The following is a 14,040-nucleotide window of genomic DNA, read 5'->3' on the forward strand; positions in this document are numbered from 1 at the left end:
CAGGCTGATACTGAACTCATCATGTAGCTGAGGATGACCTTGAACTTCTGATCTCTTACTTATATTCCTGAGAGCTGGGGTCAAAGGCATCCACTGCCATGTCTGATCTGTAAACAGTGAAGAGAATTAGACCTAGGGCTAAGCACTCTACCACCTGAGCCACACCCTCGGCCCTAGTCAAGTCTTCTTAACCCCAAAGACGAGTCCCGGGCTTGGAGGGGTATCCTCATTGTGGGGCTCTTGCCTAGTGTGCACATGGCCCTGGGTTCAATCCCCACCTCCTGCTGCTGCAGTGACAGACATGGGCCACCATGCCTGCTTTTATGGGGGGAAGACCAGGGCCCTTGCATTCTAGGCTAGCGCTTCTGTGCGTACAACTTGTCTGTAGTCACAGCTTTTAAGCTTTTGTTTTTATTTGCTTTGGTGTTTTCCAGCTAGATCTCAGTTAGCTCAAGCTAACATGAAATTCCAAGTTTTCAGTCTTCAGCTCACAGAAATCCTCCTGCCTCAGCCTCTAAAAGACAGACCGGGGGTGAGGGGGTGGGGGAGACAGGCCGAGCCACCATACCTGGCTTTTGTAAGCTTTTCTTTTTTTTTTTTTTTTTTTTTTTTTTTTTTTTTTTTTTTTTTTGCTTTTTCGAGACAGGGTTTCTCTGTGTAGCTTTGCGCCTTTCCTGGATCTCGCTCTGTAGACCAGGCTGGCCTCGAACTCACAGAGATCCGCCTGCCTCTGCCTCCCGAGTGCTGGGATTAAAGGCGTGCGCCACCACCGCCCGGCCTTGTAAGCTTTTCTTATGGTTAAGAATTTCCTGAATGTTTATAGTGGCTCCTGAGATACATTACAGAGACCGGACTGAGAAAGTCTTTGCTTTTCTCCTCCACTTCTGTAGTTGTTACTTTTCTGACTGCTATAACAATAGACCTGTCAAAAGCACTTACAGGCTGGGTAGTGGTGGTGGTGGTGGTGGTGGTGGTGGCGGCGGCAGCACACGCCTTTAATCCCAGCACTTGGGAGGCAGAGCCAGGTGGATCTCTGAGTTCAAGACCAGCCTGGGCTACAGAGCGAATTCCAGGGCAGCCAGAGCTACAGAGAGAAACCCTGTCTTGCAAAACAAACAAACAAACAACAGCAACAGAACACTTAGGGCAGGCAGGGTTCCTCTGGGCTCTCAGTTCTAAGGTCCGGCCCAGCATAGCGGGGAAGGCATGGCGGCAGGAGCGCGAGGCAGCCGGTCACGCGGCATCCACAGTCAGGAAGCAGATGGATGGATGGATGCTGGGGCTCAGTTCGATTTCCCCCTTTATTTCAGCTCAGGACCCCAGCCATGGAATGGTGCCACCCACCTCTAGAGTGGGTCTTCCCACCTCAATGAACCCGATCTAGAAACTTCCTTAGCACCTGCCTGCCTTGTAGACATGCCCGGGTTTGTCTGCTACATGACTCTAGATTCTGTTATGTTGACGATGTTCCTTGTCACGAGTTATTTTTTTCTTCCCTCTTCTTTTTCTCTGTGGTTCTGTGGGTGGAAGGTCACCCACAGCTTCCCATGACTCCCCTTTTCTCTATGTCCTGGACCTCAAGAGCAGCTAGACAGGTGCTTTGCACCCCGAACCACACCCCCTTCTTTCAGTTCCTGCTCTGTGTTACTTCGTGGTGTGATACCTTGTCTTATGGCTGCCGGGAGAAGACACCATAAGCTGGGGGCTTATACAGTTTCCTCACAGTCCCAGTGCCTGAGAAGCCTGAGATCAAGGCACTGACCTGCTCGGTTTCCAGTGGGTCTGTTCCTGTCTGTGGGCAGCCTTCTTGTCTTGTCCTCCAGGGTGGAGAGAACATGGGAGGGGGCAGATAGAACATGCCCACTGGTGGCTCCCTTTATAAGGACACCAGCCCCATCCTGTCCTCCCCAGTCACCTCCCAGGGGCCCCTCCAAACACTACCACACTGAGGCTCGGGGCTTCACATATACATTTAGAGGAACACAATTCAGCCCAAAAAAAAGGTACACGGGTAAGATTCTTGTTACTACTAGTTTTCTTTCCAGTATTGGGGCTTCTTCTTCTTCTTTTGTTTTTGTTTTTCGAGACAGGGTTTTTCTGCGTAGCTTTGGAGCCTGTCCCGGAACTCACTTTGTAGACCAGGCTGACCTTGAACTCACAGAGATCCACCTGCCTCTGCCTCCCAAGTGCTGGGATTAAAGGCACACACCACCACTGCTCAGTTAATTATTTTTGTTGTTTTGTTTTGTTTTGTTTTGTTTTTGTTTTTTTCAAGACAGGGTTTCTCTGTGTAGTTTTGGTGCCTGTCCTGAATCTTGCTCTGTAGACCAGGCTGGCCTCCAACTCAGAGATCCACCTGGCTCTGCCTCCCGAGTGCTGGGATTAAATGTTTAATTAATTAATTAATTATTTTGAAGTGGGTCTCTCTACATAGCCCTTGCTGTCTGGAACTTGCTCCATAGATCAGGCTGGCCTCAAACTCAGAGATCCGCCTGCCTCTGCCTCCCCAGGGCTAGGATTAAAGTGTGCACTACCACGGCCAGCTGGGTTTTCTTACGTGTTTGCTTTTGTGGCATTTTCACAATTGGCCTTAGTTTAGTGATCCTGGTTTCCTCCTCACTGATTGATCAGTGCTACAGCTGTGACGTCTCTTTCCTTTGTTTGAAAGAGGACCTCTGTAGTCCAGGATGGCCTAGAACTTGCTTTGTAGACAGGGATGAACCTCCAATCCTCCCGCCTCCACCTCCGGAGTCCTGTGATTTCAGCTTGCACCACCATGCCAGGGGCGTGTAGTGCGGGAGATGGAGCCCAGGGTTTTGTGAATAGGAGGCTGTCTATCATTGCAGGCCCATCCCAGCCCCGTTGCTGATTCTGTTGACTTTGGCAGTAACTTGCCGACACTACTGAGTTGCTAGTGCCGCTGTTGACATTATCTTCCTCCCTTTTCCCTCCCAAGGTGGCTCACTTGATCCTCAAGGCGCATGCCAGAACTTGGCATCACTACGACCTTCACTATCGCCAACAGCAGCAGGGACGCGTGGGCATTGTGCTCAATTCAGACTGGGCAGAGCCCCTGGATGGGCAGAGTCCCCAGGACGTTGCTGCCGCTGAGCGCTTCCTGCACTTCATGCTGGGCTGGTTTGCACACCCCATCTTTGTGGATGGAGACTACCCCACCGTCCTTCGGGCCCAGATCCGGCAGATAAACCAGCAGTGTGGTGGTCCTCTGGCCCAACTCCCGGAGTTCACCGCAGCGGAGAAGCAGCTCCTGAAAGGCTCTGCGGACTTCCTTGGTCTGTCTCATTACACGTCCCGCCTGGTCAGCAAGGCTGGGCGGCAGACCTGCGTCCCCAGCTATGATAACATCGGAGGATTCTCCCAGCACGTGGACCCCACGTGGCCCCAGACTGCATCTCCCTGGATGCGGGTGGTGCCCTGGGGCGTAAGGAGGCTGCTGCAGTTTGCTTCCACGGAGTACACGAAAGGAAGAGTTCCAATCTTCGTGGCTGGGAATGGCGTGCCGGTCGGGGAAGGAGCCGATCTCCTTGACGACTCGGTGAGGGTGAACTACCTCAACCTGTCCATCAACGAGGTGCTCAAGGGTAAGAAGGCTGCAGATCCCGAGCGGGCCGCTCTAACCCCGAGTCTTCAGAGTTCTGTTTACTGAGGCAGGGCAGAGACTGAAGTCAGGTCGTCAGGCGTGCTCACCAAGAGCCTCTCCAGTAGTCGGACGCACTTGGTTAACCAGTGTTTATTGAGAGCACGATGAACCAGGGACTGTGTAAGACAGTGAGGACACGGTATGAATAAATGTCATCCCTCCTGAAAGAGGCCCTCAGTCCCTAGTGGGGTGCAGGTGGGCTGACACAGGCTGGGACCCCAGTCGCTGGCTCCCCTCAGGGCAGTAGCCCCTTTGAGCTCCGTCCCCCTCAGCTGGCCGTCCAGTCTGCACTGCGCTTCCTTTTCTGTAGTTGAGCCACACACATACACGCTCAGTCTGACCCACGCACCTTCTTATCCAAGGGGAAAGGGATGGCAAGTGGTTTTCAGCACGTAGGTCGCTCACCTCGAATGAGTTCACGACACCTGTCACTCTCAGAAGCCGATGATTCAGAGAATCGGCCATCTGAGAAGATGTGATTAATGGCCTTGCATCCATATCTTCTCCAGCCTATGCCTCCATCTTCATGCGATGATCTAGGGATGCTTGTTGCTAGGTGTGGTGGTGCATCCCTTTATCCCCAGCACTTGGAATCGGAGGCAGGAGGATTGAGAGTTCAGTCATCCTGGAATACTTAGTGAGAGCCTGTCTCAAAAATAATTAAATAGGGGGCTTCAGAGATGGCTCAGTGGTTAAGAGCACTAGCTGCTCTTCCAGAGGTCCTGAGTTCAAGTCCCAGCAACCACATGGTGGCTCACAACCATCTGTAATGAGATCTGGCGCCCTCTTCTGGCATGCAGGCAGAACATTGTATACATAATAAATAAATAAATCTTTAAAAATATAATAATAATAATAATAATAATAATAATAATAATAATAATTAAATAGGTCAGGGGATGTAAATCAGGAGGTAGAGCGTTTTCCTAGCGTGCTGGCAGCAGTGGGATCCATCCGGAGCGCTGTGTAAACTGGGGAGTGTAGGCCGCTCACACCAGCACTCAGGAGGCGGAGGCAGTGGGATCAGGAGTGCAAGTTTACCCTCAGCTACAGAGTTTGAAGCCAGCCTGGGCCACCTTGTTATTATTTTTTTAAGTGCACTCTTGGGGGTGGGGTGGGGAGTGGCGCCTGGAGAGATGGCTCAGTGGTTAGGAGCACTGGCTGCTTTTCTGGAGGGCCTGAGTTCAATTCCCAGCACCTGCATGGCCGCTCACAACCATCTGGAACGCTAGTCCCAGGGGACCTGATGGCCTCTTCTGACTTCTGTAGGCACTGCACACATGTGGTGACAGATGTACATGCAGGCAAAACACCCGTACACATAAAATAATTTTTAAATTAAAAAAAACAAAAACCAAGGAGGGTGGCATGCTGAGGAACAACAGCTGAGATTGTCTTCTAGTTTTTACATGCATTCACACACACACACACACACACACACACACACATGCACACAAACACATACACACACGCACGCGCACACACACACACACGCACACACGCACACTTGCACATGCCTAACTTTTGTTTTCTCTTTATAGCTGTCAAGGAAGATTTGGTGGACGTCCGTTCATACATTGTTCGTTCCCTCGTCGATGGCTTCGAAGGACCCTCAGGTTACAGCCAGAGGTTCGGGCTGTACCATGTCAACTTTAACGACAGCAGCAGGCCGAGGACTGCCAGGAAATCTGCCTACTTCTTCACCAGCGTCATAGAGAAGAACGGTTTCCCTGCCGAGAAAGCAAGAAGCAGCCCCCTGCCTCTGAGAGCAGACCCTGCCTCCAGAGCCCCAGTCCTCTTTAACTTCCCATCTGAGGTGCCCTCCCAGGCTAAAATAGTGTGGGAGAAGTTCTCCAATCAGCCCAAGTTTGAAAGAGATTTGTTCTATCATGGCACATTCCGGGATGACTTCCTGTGGGGTGTGTCCTCTTCAGCCTATCAGATCGAAGGAGGCTGGGATGCTGATGGCAAAGGCCCCAGCATCTGGGACAATTTCACCCACACCCCGGGGAACGGCGTGAAAGACAATGCCACCGGAGACGTGGCCTGCGACAGCTATCACCAGCTGGATGTCGACCTGAATATTCTTCGCACCCTCAAGGTCAAGGCCTATCGGTTCTCCATCTCCTGGTCTCGGATTTTCCCGACAGGAAGGAACACTTCCATCAACAATCACGGTGTGGATTATTACAACAGGCTGATTGACGGCCTGGTGGAGAGCAACATCTTCCCCATGGTGACGCTGTTTCACTGGGACCTGCCCCAGGCCCTCCAGGATATTGGAGGGTGGGAGAACCCTTCTTTGGTTGACTTGTTCAACAGCTATGCTGACTTCTGTTTTAAGACCTTCGGTGACAGAGTCAAGTTCTGGATGACCTTCAATGAGCCGTTGTATCTGGTGCTGTTGGGCTATAGTTCAGGGGTGTTTCCCCCAAATGTGCAGGACCCGGGCTGGGCACCTTACAGGGTCAGCCATGTAATCCTCAAGGCTCACGCCAGAGTCTACCATACTTATGATGAGAAATACAGGCAGGAGCAGAAGGGGGTCATTTCCCTGAGCCTCAACACTCACTGGGTGGAACCCAAGAACCCAGGGCTCCAAAGAGATGTGGACGCTGCCGACCGGATGCTGCAGTTTTCCCTGGGCTGGTTTGCCCACCCCATTTTTAGGAACGGGGACTACCCAGATGTCATGAAATGGAATGTGGGGAACAGGAGCGAACTGCAGCGCCTGGCTGAGTCCCGCCTGCCCAGCTTCACAGAGGAGGAGAAGGGTTACATCAGGGGTACCGCTGACGTCTTTTGCCTCAACACCTACTCGTCCGTGTATGTGCAGCATAACACTCCCAGGCTGAACCCACCCAACTATGAAGATGACCGGGAGGTGACAGTCAGCGATATGACCTCTTCGTCCATCTCCACAGTAGTTCACGCAGCCGTGCCCTGGGGCATGCGGAGGCTGCTGAACTGGATCAAGGAAGAGTATGGCAACATTCCCATTTACATCACAGAGAATGGGCAGGGCCTGGACAGCCCCACGCTGGATGACACAGCCAGGATATTCTACCACAAAACCTACATCAACGAGGCTCTGAAAGGTGCATGAGACTTCAGCCTCTCACTAAACCTCCCAGTCTCCTGTCCTCCATCTGTCACATGTCCAGTCTCCCTGTCCTCCGTCCATCACGTGTCCCGTCTCCTGTCCTCCGTCCGTCACGTGTCCCGTCTCCTGCCCTCCGTCACGTGTCCAGTCTCCCTGTCCTCCGTCTGTCACGTGTCCAGTCTCCCTGTCCTCCGTCCGTCACGTGTCCAGTCTCCCTGTCCTCCATCGGTCATGTGTCCCCATGCTTTGACAGGTGTTTTGAAAGTCACTCTTTTGGGCATGGGCAGGGCTCAGTTAGTAAAGTGTTTGCCTTGCGAGCCTGGGGACCAGAAAACGAGCCAGGCAGGATACGTTTGTAATCTCTGAGCTGAGGAAGCAGAAAGGGGTGTGTTCTTGGGGATCACTGGCCAGCCAGCCCAGACCACTTGGTGAGCTCCAGGTCACATGAGCGGCTCTGGAAAAGAAAAGTGGGTTTTCTGAGGTTGTGTTCTGGCCTACACACACACACACACACACACACACACACACACACACACACACATAACAAATAAAAAATTTAAGTTCGCACTTGAAGAGCTGGGGATGTGGCTCAGTCAGCAAACTGCTTGCCTAGAATACAAAGCCCTGGTCTCCAATCCCAGCCCCAGGGAGGGAGGGCATGGTGTGCACACCTGCGGGGCAGAAGGAACAGAAGAAATCCAAGTTTACCTTTGACCACAGTGAGTTCAAAGCCAGCCTGGGCTACATGAGATCCTGTCTCAAAAAATTTGAAATGACATCAATAAATTCACACTGGTGTGCTTAGTGTCTAAACAGGGCTGAGGCTCTTGAATTTGAGAGGCCTATCCATTTACCTCACTTGCTGTAGGGTCATGGAGGCTAGCAAAAAGTTAGTAAATGCATATTTGACCTTCAGAATCCAGTTTGGAGCAGTCCTCTGAGAATTCATTCCAGATCACATGTGCCTCTGTTCTAGCTGCAGTCAGTCCTGTCTGCTGTCAACACACTTCCACTGTGGCATCTCTTACAGTCTAACGGTTCTTTTGTGCACGTTCTGCTACTGGGCAATGAACTTCTTGACTATAAGGCACTGTCTTTCTTTTCTTTTTTTTTTTTTTTTTAGATTTATTTATTTATTATGTATACAGCATATATGACTGCAGTCCAGAAGAGGGCACCAGATCTCATTACAGATGGTTGGGAGCCACCATGTGGTTGCTGGGAATTGAACTCAGGACCTCTGGAAGAGCAGCCAGTGCTCTTAACCTCTGAGCCATCTCTCCAGCCCAAGGCATTGTCTTTCAATTCTGCATCCCAACAGCCTATCTTGGCCAATACCCAGAGAGTCATACACTTATTTGAAGTCATCCCAGAAAGAAAGCAAAGTATTTCAAAACTAACTTGAGAATACAGGTTTAAGAAACACATGCATCCTTTGCTGAGAGGTAGTGGTGCATACCTTTAATCCCAGCACTCGGGAGGCAGAGGCAGGCGGATCTCTATGAGTTCGAGGCCAGCCTGGGCTACAGAGTGAGTTCCAGGACAGGCTCCAAAGCTACAGAGAAACTCAGTCTTGAAAAAAAAAAAACACTGGTTGGGCGGTGGTGCATGCCTTTAATCCCAGCACTAGGGAGGCAGAGCCAGGCGGATCTCTGTGAATTTGAGGCCAGCCTGGTCTACAGAGTGAGTTCCAGGACAGGCTCCAAAGCTACACAGAGAAACCCTGTCTCTAAAAACCAAAAAAAAAAAAAAAAAAAAAAAAAAAAAAGAAAGAAAGAAAGAAAGAAAAGAAAACACTGTTCTGGTGGAAGCTCCACCTCAGCCCCCTCCCCCAACTCTCTCTCCCCAAACTCTGCCTCATCTCAGAAAGCCTGCCAAACATGGCTCCTCCCCAAGAGATGCTCAAGACCACTCCCACAGGGTATTTAAACTGCCCGCCCCCCCCAAAGGCAGACGTATTTTTTTGTCTCTCTTCCCCATCTCCTCTCTGAGAGGCCAGAAAAATCATCCAGGAGCATTTTTACCCATTAAACCTGGGCTTTTCCTAATTAGGCTTGATTTGGTCTGATTTGGATTGCTGCATCGGCAGAGAGGCCTATCTGGGTGCAAAAACTTTTCAGACACAAAAACAAAACAAACAAGAAGCAAAAAGTGAGAGTGAGGAGGTGGCCTGTCCCCTCTCAGGAAGCATGTCACTGTACACTTCCCTGGTTGAGGACATAGCCTGGAAGCCAGTGCCCGCACATGGCTGGCCTTCTCGAGGCTCCTGCCTGTTCCCTAAAGCTTTCTTCTGCTCTCTTTGGCATAACCTAGCCTACAGGCTGGATGGTGTGGACCTTCGAGGGTATTCCGCCTGGTCACTGATGGACAACTTCGAGTGGCTGGAGGGCTACACAGTCAAGTTTGGATTGTATCATGTTGACTTTGACCACGCGGACAGGCCTCGAACAGCAAGAGCCTCAGCCAGAAACTATGCAGACATCATCACCAACAACGGCATGCCCCTGGCCAAGGAGGACGAGTTCCTGTATGGAGAGTTCCCCAAGGGCTTCATCTGGAGTGCGGCTTCTGCTGCGTATCAGGTTAGGAGTTTGGCGCCATGAGCTCACTCTCCTACATTGCTGTGGGGCTCCAAGCTTCTGCACAGTGCTGGGGAGGCAGGACACAGAGGCCAGAGCCTCCAGAGGACCTGTGCAGACCAGTGTGTGTGTGTGTGTGTGTGTGTGTGTGTGTGTGTGCGTGTGTGTGGGCGCGCGAGGATCCAGGTACCTCACACCGCCAAATTCAGTAAGGTCAGTTTGGGTGGGGGCTGGCTTCTTACCTGGCGTGTTGCTCTGATAAAATACCAGACAAAGGGACTGAGGGAGAAGAGTTGGAATTTAGGTTCACAGTTTAGGATGCCGTCTCTCGTGATACCGTGATGGGGGGATGTCCTGACAGCAGGGGTCACATCCCATCCTTAGGAAGCAGAGAGCATGGGTGCTGGTGCTCAGCTCACTCTCTGTTTTGTTCAGTCCGAGACTCCAGCTCCCGGTAACTGCCTACATCCAGGGCGATTTTCCTACTTTAGTTAATTCAGTCTAGAAACTTCTTTATAGATTGGCCAGACGATTGTTTCCTAGGTGTCTGTAGATCCTGTCAAGGGCTGAGATGAGCATCTGAAGGGCCATATGGGGCCGGTAGAGCCATGACAGACAGAACGTCCAGGAAGAGGCCCGCGAGCCCATCATCTCCCTGGAGGCCGCCTCCTCTCGCCCAGCTCATCTGCACAGGCAGCTGGCCTAAGTGGGCTCCCAACTCAGTCTGGGTTTTTCTGATGCCCGGACATCGGACCCCTCCTGTGTTCATGACAAAGGAGGTGGATACAGACCATAGGATACTATTGTCTTTCCCCGGGAATGGAGAGGTCAAAATGCATGGGCAAGAGATGTGGCTCAGTGCCGGCATGCTGACCCCTTACCAGGCAGGGAGCTCTGGGTTTCATCTTCAGTACCACAGAGAAAAAGCAAAAGACAACTTGCCTGGTGGGGAGTTCACAGTGGGTCCCTGTCCCTATCTTCTATTTTTTGTTCCTGTGATAAAATACCATGACCTAGGCAGTGCACAGAAGAGCTAGTCTGTTTGGGCTTTCTCTAGACAGTTACGGCTGTAGACAGTCTACGGCTGGAGTTCGCCAGTCTCCAGTGCCCACCCACCATGTGATAAAGTCAGCCACAGTTCCACCAGACTGACATTTAGTAGGGAAACATCAACTACCTGTTCATTCATTCTCTTCAGCTCAAGGAAACCCCAGGTCCCTGTCCTGTTAGGTGCTCTGGCTGACCTTACACTCATTAGGGGCCAATGCCAAGACCCCAGAGGCTTCGTCCTGCTGTGTTTCAGGCACACAACATCAGTCCTCTGTAGCAGAATTTCTCAACTTGGGTCTGATCAACATGTTCTTTTTAAAGAACTCCCTCCCTGTCTTCCTCCTTCTCTTCTTTTCCTCCTCTTTATCTAGTAGTTTTTGTTTTGAGACAGGGTCTCATCTAGGTCAGGCTGGCCTTGAATTTGCTGAGCACCCCAGAATTCTTGGATTCTTGACCGTTTGAACACGCTGCTTCCATCTCCTCAAATGCCGGGCTTATGAGTGCACAGTGCTAGGCCTGGTCTATGCAGTGCTGGGATGGAATGGCCCATGGATCTTTGCATGCTAGGCAAGCCTCCACTGGTTAAGCCACACCCCAGCCTGGCTTCCTTAATCCCTTCTGGCACAATGGGCTCATCTGTACCTTGTAGCTAGAGTTTTCCTGCCTGGCCCACAGTCAGGACAAATCTCTCTCACCCGCCAGTCCCACAGCCACTCAGACCCAACCAAGTAAACACAGAGACTTATATTGGTTACAAACTGTATGGCTGTGGCAGGCTTCTTGCTGACTGTTCTTACAGCTTAAATTAATCCATTTCCATTAATCTGTACCTTGCCACGTGGCTCGTGGCTTACTGGCATCTTCACATGCTGTTTGTCATCGTGGCGGCTGGCAGTGTCTCTCTGACTCAGCCTTCCACTTCCCAGCTTTATTCTCCTCCTTGTCCCGCCTATACTTCCTGCCTAGCCAATGGCCAATCAGTGATTTATTTATTGACCAATCAGCAACACATTTGCCATACAGAACATCCCACAGCAGTACCTTTTCCTCTCCAGTTGTTAACCAGCCCTTTCTCTACGATGCCCAGCTGTTTTTCACAGCAGCAAACTGTCTGGAAACTGGTACCCTCACTGCCCCTGGAGTATCACAACTTGTGGGTCCTCTCAGTAGTCAGAACTGAAGAACACATGGATGTACCCACACATAGAGTTGTGTAAACTTACTCTTCCAGCCACCCCGCTTTGCATTTATTAATTATATATGAGACAGGGTCTTATGTATACCAGGCTGGATTCAAACTCACTCTGTAGCCAAGGATGACCTTGAACTCCTGATCCTCCTGCCTCTACCTTCCAAGTATTGGGATTACTGGCATGCACCAACACTCCCAGTATATGCAGTGCTGGGGATAGAGCCTAGGGCCTCATACATGCCAGGCAAGGCCTCTTCTAACTTAGCCACATCCCCCAGTCCCACACTTTGTGTATGTAAAGCCTTGAGTTCATATCCATACATCCAGTTCAAATCTGACTCCGTGGGTAAATGCTAGCCCTTTCATTTTCCGTATTTGTATCTCCTTTCTCCAGCAGAAATCTCTATAGAAATCTCTCTGTATATAAATCTAGCTTCTTACCGCCTCAGCTGGTCCTCTGGTTCCAGCCTCCTCCACCTCCACGCAGATGGTTCCTATGGCGATGCTCCTGCTGGCTCCACTCTGCCCCTCTCCCTGCCAGGACGGGATGTGCATTCGTGGTTAAAATGCGACACCATCTCAGCTGTGGCACCGTAGTTGTGACAGCACGTTTGTTGGAATGTTTTAAAGCAAATTGTGGTGCCTATCTACCCACTGAACACCACCGACAGGCATTCTCCAGTGTCTCTTTGGAAAGGAGTTAGGGAGGAGGGGGAAGGCATAGAAACGGCCATGCACGTCTGGACCACAGATACGTTTTCCACACCAGTATCCTTGCAGTTTGCTTAGCTGTAGGTGGCAGGGGACGTGAAATTGTTCACTCAAGACTTTTGGTGAGTACCCCCCATCTGACAGACCCCACTGCCACCGTTAATTGGGAAACTGAAATGAAATACATCGTCTTGGAACTGGGGATGTGACTCGGTTAGTAGAGCACTTGGTTCCTTTGTTACATGAGTTCAAAGCCAGCCTAGGCTGTGTGAGACTCTGTCTCTCCCTGTCTCTGTCTCTCTTCCACGTACAGACAGAGACAGAGAGAGACAGAGAGATGCCCACTCTGCATGGTGGCATGGGCAGCCAGTACGGCAACAGAGCGCAGGGCGATGCTGCCAGGTGCACAGGGCAGCTTCAGTAACTGGCGGCAGGGTGTGCCAAGAAGACTCCCCGAGGCGATGCAGAAGAGGACCTGTGTTTGGTCACATGACTTAGACTGCCTCCTCTTGTCTCGAGGTTGAAGGCGCGTGGAGAGCAGACGGCAAAGGGCTCAGTATTTGGGACACGTTTTCCCACACGCCACTGAGGGTGGCCAACAACGACAATGGAGACGTGGCGTGTGACAGTTACCACAAGATTGCGGAGGATGTGGTGGCCCTTCAGAACCTGGGCGTGTCACACTATCGCTTCTCCATCTCCTGGTCTAGAGTCCTCCCCGACGGAACCACCCGGTTCATCAACGAAGCGGGCCTCAGCTACTATGTCCACTTCATAGACGCACTGCTGGCTGCCGGCATCACTCCACAGGTGAGGCTGTGGTCCCCGGAGGCAGTGGGGCACGCGGACCCATCTAGTGTGCAAACCAAGTGCTGGCTTCTTATTGTATTTATCTAATCGATCTGTTTTTAAGGCGCTGCCTGCCTCTCCTACCCATTTATTTCTTTTTCATTAGGATCTTATTGGTTTATGTTGAGACAGGGTCTCCTATATCCCAGCAGGCCTTTGACTCCTTATGTAGCCGAGGCTGTCCTTGAACTTCTGTCCTGTCTGTGTGCACCATCGTGCCATGTATTTGGTGCTGGGGATGGAGCCCAGGGCTTCATGCATGCTAGGCAAGTACTCAATCAACTGAGTCATATTGCCAACCCCCAAAAGGTAGGGGTGTGTGTGTGTGTGTGTGTGTGTGTGTGTGTGTGTGTGTGTGTAAATCAGAACACAACTTTCCGGGAGTGACCTCTCTCCTTCCGCCATGCCAATCCTGGAGGTTGAACCTAGATCAGATTTGGTGGCAAGCACCTTTTCCGGCTGAGCCATCATCCCGGCACCAAAGTGGCTTTTCAGCTTGGGTTTGGAACTGTCCATATATTCACGCGGTACAGAGTTAGAGAACGGAGCGTTTTCTTTCCTGTCTGGGAGATAGCTCAGACCTCCCTGAGCCTCTCCACGTCAGCGTCTGTGCGTGTCTCATGTCGCTGAGGAAACGGTTGATGGAACACTGACCTGGCTTCCCCCAGGTGACCATATATCACTGGGACCTGCCCCAGGCCCTTCAAGACATCGGGGGCTGGGAGAACGAGACGATTGTGCAGCTGTTTAAGGAGTATGCAGATGTGCTCTTCCGGAGGCTGGGGGACAAGGTGAAGTTTTGGATCACACTGAATGAACCCTTTGTCATCGCTGCCCATGGCTATGGCAGTGGGGTGTCTGCTCCAGGTAGGCCCTAGGTCCATCTTGTCAGCTG

At 51.4% G+C, this 14,040-nt stretch overlaps 1 protein-coding gene across 1 annotated transcript in view; it reads left to right on the forward strand.

The window, feature by feature from the left end:
* Positions 1–14,040, forward strand: part of Lct (lactase) — a 43,353-nt gene that overhangs the window by 17,827 nt on the left and 11,486 nt on the right. The window contains exons 7-11 of the mRNA XM_059280701.1: positions 2,957–3,602; positions 5,203–6,759; positions 9,078–9,346; positions 12,816–13,106; positions 13,814–14,012. Coding sequence (XP_059136684.1) covers positions 2,957–3,602; positions 5,203–6,759; positions 9,078–9,346; positions 12,816–13,106; positions 13,814–14,012 — 2,962 coding nt within the window. The remainder of the gene's footprint in view (positions 1–2,956; positions 3,603–5,202; positions 6,760–9,077; positions 9,347–12,815; positions 13,107–13,813; positions 14,013–14,040) is intronic.

Source organism: Peromyscus eremicus, chromosome 15 (genome assembly GCF_949786415.1).
Source record: "Peromyscus eremicus chromosome 15, PerEre_H2_v1, whole genome shotgun sequence".
NCBI classification, from domain to species: domain Eukaryota; kingdom Metazoa; phylum Chordata; class Mammalia; order Rodentia; family Cricetidae; genus Peromyscus; species Peromyscus eremicus.